General features: G+C 34.9%; 3 protein-coding genes across 5 annotated transcripts; all 3 read right to left on the minus strand.

Annotated features, from left to right (window-relative positions):
• Window positions 1-732: 732 nt before the first annotated feature.
• Window positions 733-8,284, minus strand: LOC108324309 (prefoldin subunit 5). Its single transcript, XM_017557229.2, has 3 exons — window positions 7,888-8,284; window positions 7,558-7,635; window positions 733-975 (listed from the first exon to the last, which is right to left on the minus strand). The coding sequence occupies exons 1-3, from the start codon at window positions 8,176-8,178 to the stop codon at window positions 892-894; spliced, it is 453 nt and encodes a 150-aa protein (XP_017412718.1). The 5' UTR covers window positions 8,179-8,284; the 3' UTR covers window positions 733-891.
• A 3,684-nt stretch (window positions 8,285-11,968) lies between these two features.
• LOC108324054 (transcription factor TCP7) lies at window positions 11,969-14,019 on the minus strand. Its single transcript, XM_017556851.2, has one exon. It carries the CDS (start codon window positions 13,766-13,768, stop codon window positions 13,013-13,015), a length of 756 nt encoding a protein of 251 aa, XP_017412340.1. The 5' UTR covers window positions 13,769-14,019; the 3' UTR covers window positions 11,969-13,012.
• Window positions 14,020-18,124: 4,105 nt separating this feature from the next.
• LOC108324318 (uncharacterized) lies at window positions 18,125-21,549 on the minus strand. Of its 3 annotated transcripts, none has more exons than XM_017557246.2 (4): window positions 21,403-21,531; window positions 19,979-20,078; window positions 19,690-19,855; window positions 18,125-18,783 (listed from the first exon to the last, which is right to left on the minus strand). In XM_017557246.2, exons 2-4 carry the CDS (start codon window positions 20,037-20,039, stop codon window positions 18,525-18,527), a joined length of 486 nt encoding a protein of 161 aa, XP_017412735.1. In that variant the 5' UTR covers window positions 20,040-20,078; window positions 21,403-21,531; the 3' UTR covers window positions 18,125-18,524. The 3 variants fall into 3 exon arrangements, with proteins under 3 accessions (XP_017412735.1, XP_052730711.1, XP_017412734.1); XM_052874751.1 differs by having other exon boundaries at window positions 19,979-20,098; window positions 21,403-21,485; XM_017557245.2 differs by lacking the exon at window positions 19,979-20,078 and having other exon boundaries at window positions 21,403-21,549.
• Window positions 21,550-21,804: the final 255 nt, after the last annotated feature.

Raw genomic sequence — 21,804 nt, forward strand, 5'->3', positions numbered from 1 at the left:
GTGAAGCAAAAATGAAATACAGGAAAAAAAAAAGGTAACTCACGTAAACAAGGAAAAGTGATTGTTCATATAATTAAATCATAAGTATTTAGAATATCTATACTGTATAGTCAAAACTTTTTATTATATATAATATAACTTCAATACAATTCGCATGATAAAGAAAATGTAAACAGGTATAACTTACTGGGTGTGTTTAAAAGTACTTCATATTTAGTTTTGAAAAAAACAATACTTATAAGTAAAAAAAAATTATATATAAACTAATTTGTATAAAATATTTTATATAACTAACTTATTTAAAATTGATTTATAACTCATGCATATATTAATTTAGTTTCATAAAAACAATATTGTATTCTTTCTCTCCTATAAATGTTAGGAAAAAAAGACTTCAAAAACTTCTGAAAAATTGTTTTGTTCTGTATTTTCTTTCCTACAAGTGCCCATGAAAGGAGTTTTCTTCAAGCATGCCTATAAAGGATTATATTTTATCTGAATACAAACACCAAAACCCTATTAATGCAAGACTATAAAAACAATCTGTTCATCTTTAACAATTTCTTTTTTCCAGAAGAACAACAACATTTCTCAAGGAAACCCTTCTCTTAACCCCACACTGGTGCAATAATGAACAGCTTGAGTGAAACCAGAACACAGTATAAAGGCCAACAATGAACACGGACTGCAACAACCTGCTCAAATAGAAATTATGCAATTGAAACACCACGGTTAAATTCCTAATCACCCTTTAGATTTCAATTGTCATTGATTGACTCCATTTTCTAAACACTTCCAAACAAAATAAAAGGTTTAAATAACATATAATATCACCGCTGATTTTCTATGGTACACTGCATTGGAAGAAGCAAGAGAATTATACAAGTACTTTTAGGATGAAGACGCTAATTGCTTCATTTTAGCTTGTAAAATAACTCCAGCTTCATCTGCCACGTTTTTCTTTTTGGATGCAACCTGCAGTGAGATTTGTACAAATTCATTTTTCTTTGGGAAATAAGGTAAAAGGTAATATGAGAACTCTTAAATTCATTTCAAAAAACAACGTGAAAAAAGTAATTGACTTGAACTTCGTCCAGGGGGTGGGGAGGGGAAGATGATTCATTTTATAAAAAAAATATTGGAGCCAAATTATTTCGTGGTGGTACCTGTAGCAGAAGAACGCTAGCTATAATAAAACACATATCCAAAGTACACAAAAAAATATTGTAGAATATTTCACACAATAGGATACCAATCATTTGTTTAAAACTTTGTGGGGACATGCATGCTAGCTTGATTGATAAAAAATGTGAACTCCTATGGCAGCAACCCAAATCCAGCAGTGAGAACATGGTAGATGGAATTCCAGGTATGGAAGAGGCATTGCATTATAATAAATAAAAAGTATAGACAAACAACGTACAAACAGCATGTAAGTTGCAAAATTCATCAAAAAGTACACATCCTACAAACTTATGAGAAAACATCATAAACCTAGTAGCATTAGTTTGAAGTAGAGAGAAACTAGAAAAAAGGAAAAGAGGAGAAGAGATAAATTTGACCAGCTCAGAGAAATAAAGAGATCAGAATAGGAAATAGACATGAAGTAAATAAAAGAAACAAAATAAAAGAGACTCGTGAACAGAGGGATTACTTGAGAAAACCATATCAGTTGTTTGCCTGAGATAGTCTACTTAACTGGAGATGTCAACGGTATTCAGTAAATGTCTCTCCAATGTTGGGTTTGGTTTAGCAAAACACTAGTGCTTAAAACAAGCTCAATGGAGTGGCCCCTGGACAAACCAGGGACTCTCCTCAAGTGTGTTTTTTCCTATAAGATAATTGGTGTTTTTTCCACCATGTCCTTAGCCGTGATTGTCACCACAAGTTCTATGGCAAAAGTGGCCATCATAGGGAATCGCGAGAAACCCATGAAATCATAGCACTATAACAACTTTTTGCAGGAAATCTGCCGCATCATAGTGTCTTAGAGCCACCACGTCCCCTATTTAATAACACTTAAGATTGAAACTGTAAAATAATTCTAGAGGGCTTGATTGATCCCTCTCACAATCTTCTATTTATAAGAATAAATTGATACACAAATACATGATAAATAGGGTAATCCTAGACATAATATAATCATGATAAATAGGGTAACCCTTGACACACTATAATGATGATAAAATAGGATAAATATCCTAACACTCCCCCTCAAGCTGGAGCATACAAATTGTATGTACCAAGCTTGGAACAAATAAACTCAATCCGAGGACCCCTTAATGACTTGGTCAATACATCTGCGAGTTGATCGTTTGACGCAATAAACTCAGTACATATTTCTTTGGTCAACAACTTTTCACGAACAAAATGACAATCAATTTCTATATGTTTAGTCCTCTCGTGAAACACTGGATTTGATGCAATGTGGAGAGCAGCTTGATTGTCGCAATACATCTTCATAGTATGGATGTCACAAAATTTAACCTCTTGAAGGAATTGTTTCACCCATATAAGTTCACATGTTAGTGATGCCATTGCCCTATACTCGGCTTCCGCGGTTGATCGAGCTACTACATTCTGTTTCTTACTTTTCCATGAAATAATGTTTCCTCCCAGAAAAACACAATATCCTGTTGTAGACCGTCTATCAATAGGTGAACCTGCCCAATCTGCATCACAATACCCAGAGACATGAATGCTTCCTTTATCTTCATATAACAATCCTTGCCCGGGAGCCTTCTTTACATACCTTAGAATGCGAATGAGAGCATTCCAATGGTCAATACATGGAGCCTGCATGAACTGACTAACCACTCCAACTGCAAAGGATAGATCTGGCCTTGTAATAGTGAGATAAATCAGTTTGCCAACCAGCCTCCTATACCTCTCTGGATCGGAGAATAATTCACCTTCTTCTATCCTTAATTTCTGGTTTGGGTCCATGGGACTGTCTACCGGTCTACAATCAATCATGCCTGTTTCTTGTAATATATCAAGAGCATACTTCCTTTGGGAGATTACAACTCCATCTTTTGATTGCGCTACTTCAATGCCTAAGAAATATTTGAGACTTCCAAGATCCTTGGCTTGAAAATGTCTACACAAGTACTCTTTTAGTTGAGATATTCCAACAGCATCATTTCCTGTAATGACAATATCATCAACATATACTATTAAGTAAACACATTTCCCGAGAGAAGAATGACAATAAAAAACTGAATGGTCTGCTTCACTGCGTTTTAGCCCAAATTTTTGAACAATGGAGCTAAACTTTCCAAACCAAGCACGTGGGGATTGCTTGAGGCCATATAGAGATCGATGCAATTTGCATACCATACCAGACTCCCCCTGAGCAACAAACCCTGGAGGTTGCTCCATATAAACTTCTTCCTCAAGATCACCATGTAGGAAGGCATTCTTGATATCCAATTGATGAAGTGGCCAGTGACGAATGGCTGCCATGGCAAAGAAGAGACGAATAGTAGTCATCTTGGCTACAGGAGAGAAAGTGTCACAATAATCAAGACCATAAACCTGAGTGTAACCTTTTGCAACAAGCCGAGCTTTGAGCCGATCAATTTCACCATCAGGGCCAACTTTAACTGCATACACCCATCGACAACCAACCGCCTTTTTTCCTGGGGGAAGGGGCACCAGCTCCCAAGTATTACTGTGGTCAAGAGCCTGCATTTCTGCAATCATAGCTTGTCGCCATCCAGGATGATCAAGTGCTTCTTTCACATTCTTGGGTATAACAACAGAGGACATTGAGGATAAAAGAGAAAAATAGGAGGGCGACAATCGATGATAGCTTAGAAAATTATAAATGGGATGAGGGTTCCGAGTGGAACGAGTACCTTTTCTGAGGGCAATAGGCCATGCTGAATCATTTGCACCAGGAGGCGTGGGAGGAGGTGACGAGGGAGAAGAATCTGAAGTAGGAGATTCACCATTGTCTTGGGGAGGTGGACTATCCATTGGGGCCCTGTGTGGGATGATCTCAGTATGTGGAGAAACAGGTGTAGAAGGATTGTGATCATGACTGGGAATGACAGAAACAGTGGAGCTATTTGACTCAACCATTGGAATAGGAAGGACCTGCTGGAGGATAGAAACATCCTGAACAGATGGAGAGAAGTAAGGAGTCTGTTCAAAGAATGTGACATTGGCAGACATGTAATACTTCTTAGTTTCAGGAGAGTAACACCGATATCCTTTTTGAAGTCGAGAATAGCCTAAGAAGACACATTTGAGAGCGCGAGCGGAGAGTTTGTCTAGACCTGGAGACATGTCATGAACAAAACATACACAGCCAAACACTCGGGGAGATGTATGAAAGAGAGGATCATTAGGAAACAAAATGGAGAAAGGGACTTTATTATCAAGAGAGGAGGAGGGCATCCTATTAATAAGATAACATGCAGTTAAGATGGCATCCCCCCAGTGATGGACAGGAATATGGGCACCAAGCAAAAGGGTACGAGCAGTTTCAACCAAGTGTCTATTTTTTCGTTCTGCTATACCATTTTGCTATGGTGTATGAGGACAAGTAGACTGATGTAAGATACCATGGGAACTCAAGATGGCAGAAAAGGAGGATGAAAAATACTCTTTGGCATTATCACTTCTTAATATTTTGATTACTTGACCAAATTGATTCTTGATTTCATTCAAAAAGGATGTAAAGATAGCTAACAATTCAGAACGATTTTTCATAAGATAAACCTAAGTACATCTTGAATATTCATCAATAAAGGTAACAAAATATCTATAACCAAAGGAGGAGATACGACTAGGTCCCCATATATCAGAATGGATGATGGAAAAAATAGAATTACATATTGATTGAGACCTTTTAGGAAAGGAAGATCTAACATGTTTTCCTAATTGACATGACTCACATTCTAAGGTTTGGAGACCACTAAGTTCAGGACACATCTTTTTTAATTTGGACAAATGAGGATGGCCAAGTCGATCATGTAGCACTTTAGGATTAAGAGCAGCAACACAAGACACCCTTGGACGAGATCCAAAATGGTATAATCCGCCAGCTTCATATCCTTCTCCAATCTGTCTCCCCGAACCACGCTCCTGTATAACAAAAGATTTATGATCAAAGGTTATTGAACAATTTAACATTTTAGTCAACTGGCTTAAGGAAATTAAATTAAAAGGACAATTAGGGACAAAAAGGACTGAGTTGAGATTGAGGGAGGGAGACAAAGAAACATGACCGACTCCTTTGGAAGAAGTTTTAGATCCATTTGCAAGAGTTATGAAATGAGGTTTTTCTCGAAAGGAAATAGATGAGAACAAAGAGGTATTACCAGAAATGTGATCAGAAGCACCTGAGTCAATTACCCATGAATTTTGACATTCCATAGATTGAGAAACGCAGGCTGTTGATGTATTGGGAGATTGAGATGGTTGTGCCAAGCTGTTAGACTTTAACCTTAAATACTCTTGATATTCATCCTCAGAAAACATAGAAGTAGAGGTTTCAGTTTTCAAAGTGGAAGTTTCAGTCTTCGAAATATTGGCGGTTTTGGAAGGGAAACCATGTAAGGAGTAGCAATTCTCTTGAGTATGACCCATCCTTTTACAATATGTGCATTGAGTACGTCCCCGACCTCCTCGTCCTCCTCCTCTAGTGCCACGTCCTCCTCTTCCTCGTGTGGCAACCATGACAGATGGTTCCACTAGTTCATGCGCTTCTTGAGTTTGAGATACCGGGACACGCAGAAGGCGAGTGGTCAATGTTTCCATAGAGGGGACCTCATGACTAGTTAGAAGTTGATCTCTGAGATGATCAAAATCGGGATGTAGGGCACGAAGGATCAACACCATGTAGAATTTGTCTAGTTTCTTTTTTATATCCTCTAATGGATCTACTTCCAAAAACATCCTAAGTTCTTCGACAGCAGATTGGGCTTCAGTCATGAAGGACACCATATCATGGTCTGCCATTTTAAGAGATGCAAGTTTATTCGTAGTGTCATAGAGACGTTGAATATCGTTGGCATAAATGCTTTGGGCTTTCTTCCAAAAGGAGTGACAAGTTTTGAAAGCCCTCAAAGATACAAAAAGTTTGGGTTCCACTGATTGCCATAACAGGGCACACAACTGGAAATCTGCTTGTTTCCACTGATCAGCTTTTTCAGTAGGCACATGGCTTCCATCTCGCTCAAGGTGGTCATAATGCCCTTGGCCAAGGAACCACATTTCAACAGCAGCAGACCATGATAGATAATTTTTTCCATTTAGCTTCTCGGAGGTAATTGATGGACTTCCAGAGAAGGAAAGAGTACTGCCAGACGCCATTTCTGAAGAAGACGAATAGTACTAACGAAGAACAAGAAAACCCTAAGGGTTTAGACGAAGGAAACTTTGACAGTGATGGACGACGGTGGCCGGCAATGGCGGGCGGTGGCCGACGGTGACGGTGGCCGGACGGTGGCCGGAGACGGTGGCCGGACGGTGGCCGGCGACGGCCGACGGTGGCCGACGGTTGACGGTGGCCGGCGGCGGGCAGCGGCGGGCAGCGGCGGGCGACAAAGAACTGTGGCGCCGGACAAATATATATTACGAGACAGAAACCAGAGCGGGATCGACCCGCTCTGATACCAACTTAAGATTGAAACTGTAAAATAATTCTAGAGGGCTTGATTGATCCCTCTCACAATCTTCTATTTATAAGAATAAATTGATACACAAATACATGATAAATAGGGTAATCCTAGACATAATATAATCATGATAAATAGGGTAACCCTTGACACACTATAATGATGATAAAATAGGATAAATATCCTAACAATAACATCTATCTTGAGCAATCCCTCTCCACAATAGAATAACCACATTTAATATAAATTACATAATTACCACATTCAATACAAGATGACAACAATTTATGTTGTAGAGAAATGCTACCAATACACGTAGGCTTTGACGCTTTGTTTAATGAATCTCCTATTATTTTGTAGTCTTTGATAAATTACAACCAACAGTATAGGTTGTGACAGGAACAGAGTGTTGCCAGTACTTCTCTTGTTTTGTATTTGAACGTAGTATAACAAGTTCAAGTCGAAAGCATGGTTGCACTTAAACCTAGAACAAAATTCTCAACTCAACACAAGTCACACAAGAGTTGCTTCAAGATCTATTTGTATAAACCTTTTCATCTGTACTTGAGATAGAAGAAAAAAATAGTAATAATCATAATAATAAATGAAATAAATTTCTCTAAAAACAAAACTTCACTTATGCACAAATTTTCAACACATTCCATTATGCATCCCCATTGAAATGCTTTTCCCATCTGAAACACTGCCCCAGTTAATTTAAACACGTACTAAATCACTCGGCGAGGCCAAACCACAGAAATCTAGAAAAAATACAGTACCACTTTTATTGCACTATTGCAAAGACGGATTATTTACAGCATATAGTTTATAGAGCGGATAAAAAAACATCAATAGATTTTAATAGCAATTCATGACAAGCAGTGCATCCGGAGCTTGCTCGGAACAAGATACGCAAGAGGAAATGTACCTCAACAAGTTGTTCAAAGTTTGATTTGAGCAGGTTGATTTTCCGCTCGCAGTAATCTTTTCCTTCATCCATAGTTTTCTGTTTCCGCATACAATCACAATCAATGAACAAATAACAAACTGCAAAAACTCTCTCGAATTCGTAAAACCTAAATCCAATCCATAAAACCTAAAACCTAAATGCGATACATAAAACCTAATTGAATACACAAAAACCTAAGTGACGCACATAAAACCTAAATGCGATGCAGAAAACCTAAATGCGATGCAGAAAACCTAAACGCGACACATAAAACCTAAATGCGATAAATGTAGAAGAGTAAGGTTTGACCTCGATGAAGTATCCGGTGCCAACGTCGATCAAAACGTGGGTGGAGTCGTGGAGAGTGGCTGGGACGTAGAGGGAGGCGGTGAGGGGGACGAGGATTTGGCTGGCGGGAGGGCGGACGGCAAGGTCGTTGAGGGCGGAGGAAGCGATCTCGAGGCGAGTGGTGGCGCTGCGAATGTTGTTGAGACTGTCTTGCAGAAGATTCACTTCCAGATCGCTCTGTTCTTTCACCGCCTTTAACTGCTCCACGCTCATCCTCTCCAAACCCATCGAACCACTCTTCCAAGAACCCATTCAACTCTCTCTCGAACGCAACTCCTTCAATTCGATTCGATTTGATTTCGATAGCAATTCGCAACACCTCAACTCAACCCACACCTACAAAACCTCTTCAAGGTATTAATTATTATTTAGTGTGATAAATAATATCAGAGAAAAAATTATTATTTGGTGTGATAAATAATATCAGAGAAAAGTTAAATCTCCTGTTAAAGAATATAATTTAAAGAAACTTTCTTTCAAGAATTGCATATGAAATTTAATTTTCGTACTAAATGTATATGTCATATTATCATTTAAGTTTATTTAAAAATATCTCAAATTTTTATAACTTTAATTTTTTATTATTTAATGATAGGTCTTTACCTTATTACAGGAGATTATAAACAATGTTTCTCTAATTTATAGCTTCATAAACATTTACCTTTTATTTGAATTTTTAAAATGCATAAAGCATTATTTTATTTCTATTATAATGATATTAAAGTATATCTGACAATAGTAGTTGAAAACTTAAATGTTATCCAAAGGTTGAAAAGAAACACACTACTTAGTAATTGAGAAGGGTTGTATATAAAATTAATAATATCACATTAGAAGTCTCTTTTACGAATATGAATATATATATATATATATATATATATATATATATATATATATATATATATATATATATTCTAGGAAACTATTAAGTTATAATTATTCTTGTTCAAAATTTAAGTATATAATTTTGTTTTAACTAGTCAAAATAATTTTAACTGATTAAAATTATCATATCAATAAAAATAAGTTTCTTTCTCTTTCTAAATATGAAATAAATAAAACTTAAACATGCATCAAATTTTTCGAACTACTAATCTGAAAAACATTTTATTGAATTTTCTCAATAAAAAATATGTCATCAAAATTATAAGTTAATCTTATTATGTTGAAAACTATAGTTATTTATTTTTTACAAGGATCGTTAAAATATGTGAAGATAATTTTGTTCCATAAATCTCTTTACTTATATTGATCTTAACTAGATTTGTTGTCAAAAGACATTTTATGGCGAAGTAAATAAGTTTATAAGTTCATAAATATAGATAAAATATATATTATTTAGTTATCTAACTTCTTAGTTCGGTTCATTTTATATTTATTATTTTTTGTTTAGTCTTCAAAAATTTTAGAAAGATTTTATTTTTATGTTAATTGATGTTAATATCGTGCTGATACGTACATGTGAAATTTATATTATTTTTAAACATTTTATAATTAAAAAGAAATCATAATTTGCTATGCTGTGTTATTTTTTTTTTCTAAATTAAAAAAATTTAAAAATAAAAATTATACATATTGATACATGAAATATAAAGATACATTAATGTTAATTTAATATAAAAGACTAAATTGAACAATTTTTAAAATTTAGAAAATTAAATTAAATTTAGAATAATAAAGAACCAAAATAAACCAAAAAAATGTTAGATGACTAAATAGATAATTAAACATAAACTATATGGTTCTAAGTTTTTTTTTAAAAAAAAAAAAATTTAAGTGGTGGTTTCTAAATTTTTCTTTTCATATTTAAAAAAATACACCAGCCAAAGAAAACAGACAGAAAAGCCTAAGAAGAGTGAGGAAACCAAAACTGGATTTGGATACGGCCCACAACACACTGTGTTGCAGCAATTACGTAACCCAAATAAATGGCCCTAAAAAAATGAATGTGGGTCCAGATTGAGTTTGCAAGTAAGTTCAAAAAGTCCATCATATGAGGGTTTAAATATGGTCCCAAATCATAACATGGTTTTTAACTTGTTTCACCCCGACATTTAATTCCAGGGACCCATCAATTATTGGAAGCTGACCCTTCTGTTTAACAATAATTAAGAAAACATGTTGGCATCCTAAATTCGAAAACCCCACCAATAATCCATTCATACAAAAGTACAACATCAACAAAATCATCACTTCCCAACTCCCAGACAAATCCTTCCCTCTTCTTTTTTCACATCTTTCCTCTGCTTAAATCTCTTTTTTTCCCATCACACTATAACTATTTTTACATTCCATTTATATCCCGCCAAATTCTTTCATAAAATCATAAAATCACAAAACCATCTTTCAATCTTATTATCTTAACCATAGCTACTGTTTTTCTAAAAAAATTTAACAAGTGCTTGATAGATCATGTTCAACAAATCTTGTGTATGTTGTACTATCTTGTTATGTACCAGTAAAGCCTGACATAATTAGTACACAACTAACGTTGACATAATTATGTCACATAATGTTAGAACAGCTATTAGAAAACTAAGCTCATTAATATATTCATTTTCTGTTCGTGTAGAAAAGAATTAAAATGATTTATATATATATATATATATATATATATATATATTTTTTTTTTTTTGAAGTAAAAAATATATTTGTTATGCACTGAAAGAAGTGTGCACATGCTTTTTATTATTTAAAAAATAAAGTATAAAACGGCTAAAGACTTGCTCTACCATATCATACTCGTGTCCTGTGTAAATTTTCAGAGATACTCTGCAAGGTTGTAAAACTTTTCTCAAGCAAATAGAGAATACAAAATTTCACAGTTCTGCTTTTTTTATGCACTTATAAATGATTGGTACAGTTCTTTTAGTTACACTAATAGTTTATAATGAAATTTATTTACCTTCATTTATACACTTTAAGCAGAGAGATAAATGAATATCCCATTTTCAGAAATTCCCCTTGAGCTGGTCGTCCAGAAAGGATTTCTACTCTTGGCTACATGACTTAAACGGCTTATCAATATGTCAGGCATCTTATAAATCATATATATATATATATATATATATATATATATATATATATATATATATATATATATATATATATATATATATATATATATATATATATATATATATATATATATATATATATATATATATATATATATATATTCAATTTCCCTTCAAATGGTGCCTGAAATATGTCAGGCATCTTATAAATGAATTTTAAATTTGGAAGATACCTGAAATAGAATCCCCAAAATAGATTATGAAAGAAAGAAAGAGATCAATGCTTCAGGTGATCCTTTTGCCACTTGAACTAAGCTCTCAGCATTGTGTTAAGTTTGTGTATTGTGAGGCAGATAAGGCAGGGTGCAGAGGCACATGGTAGTTTGCAAGGGCGTGCCAATAAAAGTCAAAGATATAACAACCAGTTTAAATATGCCATTATTGAGATGCAACACATCAGCCAAATTTGAGTTTTTTATTTATTTATGCATATATAGATAGCAGTGTATCAGTAAAAAACCAGGATTGACTGTTGCATCAAATGCACCAACACTATCTTATGTTTTCACCCTTGTGAAAACACAATGTGAAAACATAAAAAACAGTGACCATTAGACCTATGTGAGTAGATCTTTATTTTCAAGACTTGAATACAGGCTGTACCTAACCTTATCTTTCCTTAAATACAGAAATAGCCAGAGTACAAGTTCCCAGAAAGAGTACGTGGAAATTACAAAAACTGGCAGAGAACCAAAGATGCTCCAACGAAATCAAACATGGTGGTCAGTGGGCTTCTCAACACCCAAATGAATTTACCTGTGGAATAGTATATTTATATTTATATAGCTTGGCCACACCAAGTTCAGAAGCAAAAGAGGGGCCAATTTGCAGCAGATTCAAGAACAAAAAGCACACTGAAACAAATACGGATTCAAAATTGAAACGTCATGCAACAAAAGGAGTTGCTGAATACATGGAAACAAATAAAGTGACAAGAGAAGGAAAGAGGTAAAGAAAGAAACAGGTAAAGAAAGAAACAGATGGGCTTTTATTCACATCACTGGCACCCCCAAAACAATCCACTTACATACAAGAAAACATTATTCTCACGCTGATCAATCTAAGAAATGGCTAAGAATTGAAGATAAAAAAAATCTCAAAACAGTAGTCATACGGAGTACAACCAGAGCTTTTCTCTTCTTCTTTTATCTTTCACACACCAGTCACCTCTGAAAACAACAAAGACAATCAAGGGGCGTGAAAGTAGAGGAGATTGAGACAGAGCATAACTCACCAGCAGCTGCACCAATTTCACAACATTACCACCACCTTAAACTAACCTCAAAACATGCCCCAGGACCAGCCAAGAGGCATGAATTCTCATTCTCAACCCCTGTCGGAATGTAAAGCAGGATGCTCCAACAATCTGGGAGTGACGGTTGAATTTGGGAAACACAATCCACTCATCTCAGAAACAAGCTTGCAAGCACTAAGAATTACCTCAACTGCAACCACCACCACCAAACTTGTAGCCCCGGTCAGTCAAAACTCAAAACCCACTACGCAACTGAAACAGAAGCAACAATTTTCTTCTACCACCACATCAACATTACAAGGTCAGTCAAAACTCAAAACCCACTACGCAACTGAAACAGAAGCAACAATTTTCTTCTACCACCACATCAACATTACAAATTCAACCGCACTTCCACACCGACAAGCTTCAATATTTAAGCATCACAATTCCACACAGTATGTTATCACTTCATCACATTCTCCTCCAACAAAAGCCCCAGAATCTAAAACAATTATCCAACTTTCTTAGCACCTAGTTAATTTTCCAAACCAGAAGCAGGAACTAAAATAAAAACCCTAATTGAATAATTTCTTAATCGATGGACTTCTCCACTCAAAACTAAGAAAAAAAAAACCTAACCCTAAGAATCTCCTGCTTCACCACACACAACAAAGCAAACAGCCACAACACGAGATTATATATATATATATACCAAAAAAACACCACCACCTTCCTCCACCGTCCACCTTCCTCCACCACCACCGTTACTCAATCAACGATGCTCGCCATCCCTCCGACCAGAATTCCCAGGTCCACCGGACAACGAAGCCAGTAAATTCAGATGTCCCGGAAGGTAATTCCCCACCCTAGCCGCCGACGCTTCTCCGATGGCCTGCTGCTGCTGACGTTGGTGATGAGCAAAGAGCGAGGCGTGCTGTTGCGACACCGACACGGCGGCGGGCTGCACGACCATTTCTGGGGCGGCGGCGAAGCTCCAAATTTGTCCGAAATCGGGGCGAGCAGGGAGGGCCCACAGTCCGGGCGGGGTAGAGGGGCCCACGAGGGAGGGGCCCACGGAAACAGCGTCGTCCTTGGAAGTGTCATCGTCGGTGCGTATGCGCTTGCCGAGGATGAAGGGCGTGGGAGCGAGGAGCTGCGGCTTGTGGTCGGAGGCGGAGGAAGGCGAGGAGAGAGACGCGGAGTTGGCGGCGCGTACGGAGAGGGAGACGGAGGAGAAGCTGGCGGGCGTGGTGCCTGTACCGGTGGCGGCGATGATGGAAGGCTCGGCCTGGCGCAGGAGCCACTCGATGGTCTGGCCGTCTGACTTGTGACCCAGCTCCCGCGTTAGCTGGAAGACTCTGGCGGCGCAGATGATGGGCATTCGTATGCGGCGGCCGCGTCCGTCGACCTTGCTGTGGCGGTCCTTGGACGGTGGCTTCTTGACGGCCAACGCCTGGGGCTGCTGGCGTTGCGGGTCAATGATTGAGGCGTTAGAGACGCCGTTAGTGGTGCCGTCAGAGGTTGACATATGTGTGTGTGTTATTGTATTGATTCTGAGAGTGGGAATGAGAATGAGAAGATGAGATTACAGTGAGTGAGTGTGTTTGAATGAAAGCGTTGATGAAAGAGGCAAGAAAGCAAGGAAGGAAGGAGGGGAACAGCCCTCTAATGATTGAGCGGCAGCAGCTGGTGGAGACAGGAGGAGGGCACATGGGTGCTGGGCTCCACTACTCCTCTTTCCCACGCGCCTTCTCTCACTCTCCCACCCCTTCCCTTTTACCCCCCCTCTTTTCATTTCTTCACCCCCCCATTCTTTATTCTTCCCATCAAAGCATTACTTTGTCCCTTTGCGCACCGTTTTTACTTTCAGTATTTAAGAAATGGGACACGCTCTGTTCACCAGAGTATAGGGTACCCAGAGAATAGGACGCCCTGGGACCCACTTACCTTTATTTTTCATATTCTTTATTACTTCTCTCTTTACTTTAGTTATATCATATCACATTTCTCCCTTCAAATTTATTTTTAATTATTACCATTACAATCATTTTCGTTTTCACAAATTTATGCTGAATTATTGAATGCCTCCACGTTTTTACTACACCAACCAGAGCAGACCTTCTTATTCATTAATTTACTTATAAAAATTAGGAAATAAAAATATATACAATATATAGATAATGTTGTATTAAATTAGAAACGTATTAATGTTTTAATATTCGGTTTCTTTATTGAATAAGAAGTAAGTAACGAAATGATTTACATTAGGTACTTTCGTTATCATAGTGGAAGTTTCGGGTAATCTGGAGCTAGCTGTTATATCTTAACCATCCAATACCCTTTTGCCACGTGGCCTTCTTTCCAAGATATATCCAAATTATTATTTTTCCGCATTACTTATTTAATATTAGGCGTGAAACACGCTTTGCAAATATTGCCTCTCGGTTTGGGCTTTTACGCTGAGGCCCTTCTGACTCAAATGGGCTAACAAGGTTCATTTCCCACGCTTAAAAAATAGAAATCAAAATAACAAATTTCTTATTTAATAAATACATTTCATTATTATTATTGTTTACTAGTAGAAATATAGGCCATTATAATAAAAATAATTACCAGAGCATAAAAAAAATTGTAAATAAATATGAAATTTGTTTCTATTAATTATTATAATTTTACAATGAATAAACATTTTTAATCTTTTATTATGAGTAGTATTTCGAAAATTATGAATTAAAATGATTAATATATAACGAAATGAGATTAGGTTTGATAAGAGAGGCAAATCATTTTTCACTTTAACACAGTGGAACACTGCTATTTGAATATAAGAAACCAAAATGTTAGTTTTCACGGTGTGAAAATTGTTTCAGTCGAATGAAACACAACAATTTAATGGATAATCATGCATTAATAATTATTAATTAAGAAAAACACATTAACCAAGCCCAGATAATTTTTTTCTTAAAAAAAGTGAGTTTGAATGAGAATTATTAGTTTGCATTAATAATCTTATGATAAGATTGTGATAATTAGGAATGATAAAGTGATTTAATAATAATAATAAAAAAAGTTGTGTGTTGAACTTCTTAGCAAAAAAGGAAAAAATGTGATCGTCATTGATTAATTGGAGAGTGTTTTGGAACCAATGAAAGAAACTTGTGGGGTACTTTCCTTTTCCAGCTTGCAAAACCCAAAAAAGGAACTTAGACTATTTTAGTCACACACCAAACAGGGCGTAAGAAAAAAGAAGAAGAAAAATGTAGGACCCTTCCCTTCCTAATTAGACAAGCCAAAAAAAAAAGTTAACACATCATAAAATATATTCTTCAAACATTTGTATTTTAATTCAAATTTATTATCAGTCATATTTTATAAAAGTCCTGTTTTATTCATTTTTTTTACAATTTTGAATCAATAATAAAATGTCAAAAAGGTATGTTAGAAAATATATGGTTGATACTTAAATGTTCATAGTAGGATTTAAAAGTATTTTCACTTGCTATAGTGTCAAATTAATCCAATACGATGTATAAACAAGAAAAATAAACTATTCTTTTGTTTTTTTGTCCTATTTGATAAATGAACTTGACATTATTTAAATCTATTTTGATTTTAATAGAAATTTTTCGCATTAAGTATAAATATAAATAGTATATAATTTTTCAAATTAAACATGACAATAAAATTAGCAAGTACATATCTATTTCATCATCATCATCTCCATATTCATACTTATTTTTATATTTTCTTTGTAGTGAATTCTTTTTAATAAAAAAGTATTTAACCAATATTTAAAATAGTAAAAATATAAGTACCAAACATAAGTATGAATATACCAATTTCCTAATAATAAGATGGGAATTAAAAAAAAAATTATATCATTGAACATGTTGATGAAAATGAGAATAAAATTTTACTTTGACAATTGTTATGAGACGCTCAAAGTCGCATACACTTCTGTAATTGTCATTAGTATAGCGTAGATCACATCACACTATATTTATATATTTTATAGAATTTTAATTCTATAAATCGGTACTATTTTAAAAATATATATAATTATATAATATTTATACATCGATACAAATCTATCATGTACATAGTAAAATATCTTCTTCCATATCAACAATCATAATACTAAAAGTGGAAAGAACTTATCTAAAAGAAGTGTTTAGAGAAATCAACATGAGATTCTTCTAACATTTGTGATTATGACATTCTTACATGTTCAGAAAAAAAAATCCTATAACCCACAAAATAAAATACTGTTCTTATTTTCTTTATGTATAATATTTAAAATTTAAAATAGCATCCAGCTATTCTTTTTTAGAAATATAGACATGAATGAAAATGTTGGATAAAATAAGAATTTTGATTTTTTTTATTAAAAAATGGTATTTTGACACAATAATTTTTTTACCTTCATTTAATATCATTGTTTCTTATTTTTTTATATAAAAAAATACGAAAGTTCATTTTTATGACCATTATATTTTTATAATATGTTTTAAATGAAGGTAAAAATGTGTTATCATATAATTTTTTTTTGTATAGAAGTAAAAGTTAAAGTTTTTGTGAACTTTCTTGAATCATAGTAATGTGCATCAAACATGATGTGAAGCCTCTTATAGACTGCACTTGTAGCAGTGGGGTTGGTAGGCTAAAAAGAGAAAAGAAATCCGAAAGCAAAGACAATCCTATTAGAATTAGAATCGTATTTTGTGATGATTGGATAAGTACTTCTTTGTTTGATTTTGTTGTTTTAGATAATGGACTTGTAAATGATGGGCTAATTCGTAAGAGGCTAGGCATCTTTATATCATCTTCATATCGATAGTCACTTCTGGTCAAACTTTTAAAAAATTGAAGGAAATCTGTTTATATACCAAGCAATTGACAAATAACGAAAAAGGAGAGGCCGTGATCTTAAAATAAAATAAATTAATTATCTAGTGCACACGGACATATTTTCCATATCTTAAATAGCTATTTTCATGAGCTGTCTCTTGCCTCTTCCGTAATATATTGATACTAAATAGCTAAATTATTGATATTAATACATGCATTATGTGTTTCCTAACCACTACATTTTGTTTTTTAGTGAAAGCAACTCAAAAGGAGCGATTGACAATTATGCCAAGGATTTGATCCACCCTTTTTATGATTTGCATACTCCCACTTCTCTGCTTGAAATGATGGAACATTCCATGCTAGCACATTAAAGTATTGGATCATAATCCTATTTCTGTATTTTTATATACAAGGAATCTACTCACATTCTTCTAAACAACATTCTTAATTACACACCATTCAACACTTAATCAATAATCGAAATGTGAAAAGAAAATCTGTACCTGCTAGAATACAGCCCCATTATGTAATATGTTAAAAAAATTAAAAATATTTTTTTATTTAAATGAAATAACATCATAAGTATTTAATGTCCGACATCTATGTACTGTTGTGGGAGAGGTAGGTTTGTGATAATGGACAAATGCTGGCCTTTCCTTTGTTAGTGGCCAGTTTTAAAGAATTCTGTAGCTCGTTACATTTTTATGAAATTGATGAAACTAAGTCAAAATTGGCGGCAGGATCAATACATGGTTAGAAAGAAATAAGAAAATTGGAAGTCACCATTGGAAGAATCTACAATAGACAAAACTTGGCTCAAGACTGTCAAAGTCACCTGAATTGAAACGATGGTGAAGTGAAGACTTTGGATAGATTACATGTCAGAAGTTCAAACCTCACTGTTGCTAGGGAAAAAAGAAATACCTCAGAAACAAACATTGACTTGGTAGGTAAATGTTTTGGCTTTTGAAAACATTTACGCGCATTGGTTTTGTAAATTGTTGCTTGATATGGAGCTAATTGTATAAGCTGCTTATGAGCTAATGAAACAGTATACCAAGCTTTTGCATCATTGGAATCGTCCGTGACAATCAAAATGAAAAACAAAAATAGTAGCAAAAATAGACAGAATCTCACAAGGTATTGAGAAAAATACAACAGATACTGTCATACAGTGTACCTCCAAAGATGGTAATTTTGTTCTCTTAAAGCAATATCTCGGTGTCCACGGTTTTAGCCACAAATATAATTTATTCCTCCAGCGAAGGTTACGTCAAGAATATGCTTCCGGGGCTGAAATATTGGACGTGTATGAATTATGTCTTCATGGGTGTAGAGCATGGAGATACTGACATAAACTAGTTCTGAGTTGGAATTTTGTAAGGTAGTGGGATTCAGAGAAGGCCACTTCTGAGCAGATACATCTAAATCAGTCAGGATTCACTCGGGAGAACATTGTAGAAATGATAAATCTCATCCTGGTCCATGACACCAACCTCTGTCGTGCAAACAGAACAGCAAACTTGCTTGAATGTCTCAGTGTTAATTGAATCAGTGTCATTTCTATCAAATCTTTCACTCCCTCTATTTCTTTTTCTTGATCTTGAAGTATTTTGCTTCAAAACCTTGTCATTCCCGATTTTGCAGTTTGCAACAAATACTGCCCTGTACTGGGTCAGATATTTTTCGTGCCTGCAAGAAACTAGAGAAAGTCAGTCATTCAAATCGTAAATCACAACCGACAGGTTAGTCAAACCAGTTACGAACAAATATAGTGTCATTCAACTATATTATTTACTTGGATAAGATACCCATTAAAAATATGATCTTGTTCGAAAGCAAACTCTAAATTTTGTGTCCTTTCTCTAATAAATTTCTCTGGTAGTTGATTTGAGTTTAAAAGGGAATTAAAATTATTTAGCAAAGAAACTTAATCTAATGAAATTATATGGTGTTTGAAATCTATATCAGTAGTGATTGTAGTAGAAGAACATCTGCATAAATATAATACTGATCCATGAGTAGTGCTGCTAATTGAAAACAGTTCATGCATGCAGTTGTTAGCCAGGAGAAGATGCCAAAAGTAAAAGGTGAAAAGGCCAAAATTTAGCAGGTTATAGGATATAGTGATGGCTACAAAATTCTTGAACTTTTTCAGAAAACCTCATCTTTAAGGAGCAGAACTACTTTCTTCAACTAAAGTGTTAGTTTTTTCAAAAATAAAAATCAATTTCTAAGATCGATTAATTTTACCCAGAAAAAAAGAAGAGGCATTCCCCTTGTTTAGAAACCCAGTAGCAAGAGTATCAAGATGTGTACAGAGCAATTTTGAAAAATGTTTACAGCAAAAGCAATATATTAGTCTCTTGTCTTTATCAGCAACGCATATTTTTTTCTTCCCCTCCTCTCCTTATGGGAAGGAAATTTTCCGAACACTAAATGATCCTTGCTAAACAGCATGGATAATTGTGCTTGTCGTCTCTAATTGTGCTTGTCAGTCTACCAATATAGTAATTCCTTATGCCAAATTAAAATGTTAGTTCAAGTAAAAGCATATACATATGGCCATGCAAGCAAAACAGTAACTCAAATGTGCACCTCTGACATTCTAGGCAGAGGGTGGTGAAGCAAGCAGGGCAGCTAAGCACGGCATCAGAGACACGTCCTTGCCTCTTTTTATGAATCCACTGTTCATTCTTATCATCAAGATCCGGGTCATAAAACTCTGGTTTGGTTGTGTAGTCTATTTCGTCGTCATCAGAAACTGGTATTTAAATTAAATAAAGAAAAAATATATGGTTAGCTAGCTTAATGCTGGATCACATGTTGCAAAAGCTGCGGGGACTTCAAGGTAGAAAGAAAGGATAACTTTCCAGATATAATCTACCAGATGAATGATTGTAATGGCAGCATTGAGGTCTAAACTTATTGATCGAGCAAGCACACATTCCAAACTACTGCTCAACCCCGGTGGCCCAAAGAACACACTTTTGAATCAAAGAATAAACTACATCAGCAAATGCAACATGTACAAACACTGTTCAACTTATCGGGGAAAGAATAATTTAAAGGCATATCAATTCCAAAATATGTACATGGAGTTCACAGATGCCACATGACAATGCTGACTTCAATAGTGATAATAACAACTTCAAAGCAGAAAGTAAAAAAGCAAAAAAGGGTAAGATTAGAAAACTGTGACTGATTAACTTAAAGCATCAATACATACCAAGCACACAATTTCAGATATCCGATCCAATTAAATCACAAATCTAGACTCAAAGGATTGGTTAAACTTGTCCTGAGCAGGTTGTTTTTACAGTGGTGATTGTTTCTTGAGTTCTTTTCATTTTCTTTTTTTTAATGAGATAGATGACATCGAATAAAATATTATGACATATGTCAGTGTTATTCTTAAGGTCTTGAACTTATGACTCTTACATCTATTAACCTGAATACTATTAAGTAATTACAATGACTAACACATGGTATCTTTATTTCTTAAGAAGATATAAAAGTGAGTTAAATATTAAAAGGTAATTCATAACAGCCAAGAGAAAAGTTAGATTATGTTCAAGATACTTGAAATGACTATTAGAATGCGCTCTTTTCTCAGCTTCTTTTGCAACATAAAGCTAACATATCTTGCACCAAACCTCTTAAAAAAATATCTTGCATCAACCTATTAATCTAATCATGTCCATTATGTTACAGTATCCGATCCAAGGTATGATCCAATCTCTACTATTTGTCTTCGACTACAATCATTCTACTCATTCAAAACAGCTTGTCAGTTACAATTTGAATTGTATTCCATAATCATATCAGCGCTCAATATTATTTGAAGAAAACCATTTCTTAGGGCAAAGGATCTTCTTCAAATCCCAGTCTCACCAACACAATAGGGTTAGCAGCGATGACTTCACACTAAACAAGAAAGCATCTAGATAAACTAGAAGGTAAATTGTGACCGTGTTGTGTCATGTGTAAAAATTCATTGCATGCAAGTATATGGTCTTCAACCACAGAGATTTCATAACACCTCTCATCCAATTTCAATACGAGCATCCAAATTAGGGAAAACAAGCGATAAGTGCTAAAAAACAATCTGTTTCTTTGACATTGAACCAATAAAATAAACTATTCTGATGAAATGGACACACATAATTATTAAAATTAAAAAAAAATTGAAAGTGCTCAACTGATAATTATCAACTCCAACGTTTTGCATTTTCAGTTGAAGCTACCATGACGAAGAACGGAAATGAAAAAAGTAAAGCTGCAAAACTTTAGGATGGCGAAATTCGTTACCTGTTTGTTGCGAATTGGTGGGTGAATGTGTGACAGTGTTGTCTCTGACGCCATCATCTTCATCCATCTTTAGCTGGCTCAAAACTCTATCCAAAATTTCAAGAGACAGGCGAATTGCACCCACCCAGGTGTACTTTTTCTTGTTTCTAAGACCGCGATTGAATTGGGCCTTGGCCCAAATTTTACGGACCAATTAATATAGTCTTTTTCTTTATGCACCCCTCGTAATATTAAAATAGCCGTTTTATCCTTTGTAAAGGTAACTTCTTTAACTTCTTGATTACCTCCCTTGAAAATCTTTTGAAATTTCAGGAAGACTTATCGAAAAAGTTATCCAGAATTTTCGAAACATATTTTCTAGAACTTGATTTTCATAATAAATTTTTTAGAAAAAGAATTCCA

Source organism: Vigna angularis, chromosome 3 (assembly GCF_016808095.1).
Source record: "Vigna angularis cultivar LongXiaoDou No.4 chromosome 3, ASM1680809v1, whole genome shotgun sequence".
NCBI lineage: Eukaryota > Viridiplantae > Streptophyta > Magnoliopsida > Fabales > Fabaceae > Vigna > Vigna angularis.

Excerpts from the sequence above, each read along its gene's own strand:
- LOC108324309 (XM_017557229.2), bottom strand. The coding sequence starts at position 8,178 with ATGGGTTCTTGGAAGAGTGGTTCGATGGGTTTGGAGAGGATGAGCGTG. Across the intron at positions 7,636-7,887 it reads GCACCGGATACTTCATCGAG|AAAACTATGGATGAAGGAAA; the intron begins GTCAAACCTTAC and ends ATGCGGAAACAG. Across the intron at positions 976-7,557 it reads ACTTTGAACAACTTGTTGAG|GTTGCATCCAAAAAGAAAAA; the intron begins GTACATTTCCTC and ends ATCTCACTGCAG.
- LOC108324054 (XM_017556851.2), bottom strand. The coding sequence starts at position 13,768 with ATGTCAACCTCTGACGGCACCACTAACGGCGTCTCTAACGCCTCAATC.
- LOC108324318 (XM_017557245.2), bottom strand. The coding sequence starts at position 21,469 with ATGGATGAAGATGATGGCGTCAGAGACAACACTGTCACACATTCACCC. Across the intron at positions 19,856-21,402 it reads CACCAATTCGCAACAAACAG|TTTCTGATGACGACGAAATA; the intron begins GTAACGAATTTC and ends TTTAAATACCAG. Across the intron at positions 18,784-19,689 it reads CTCTGCCTAGAATGTCAGAG|GCACGAAAAATATCTGACCC; the intron begins GTGCACATTTGA and ends AGTTTCTTGCAG.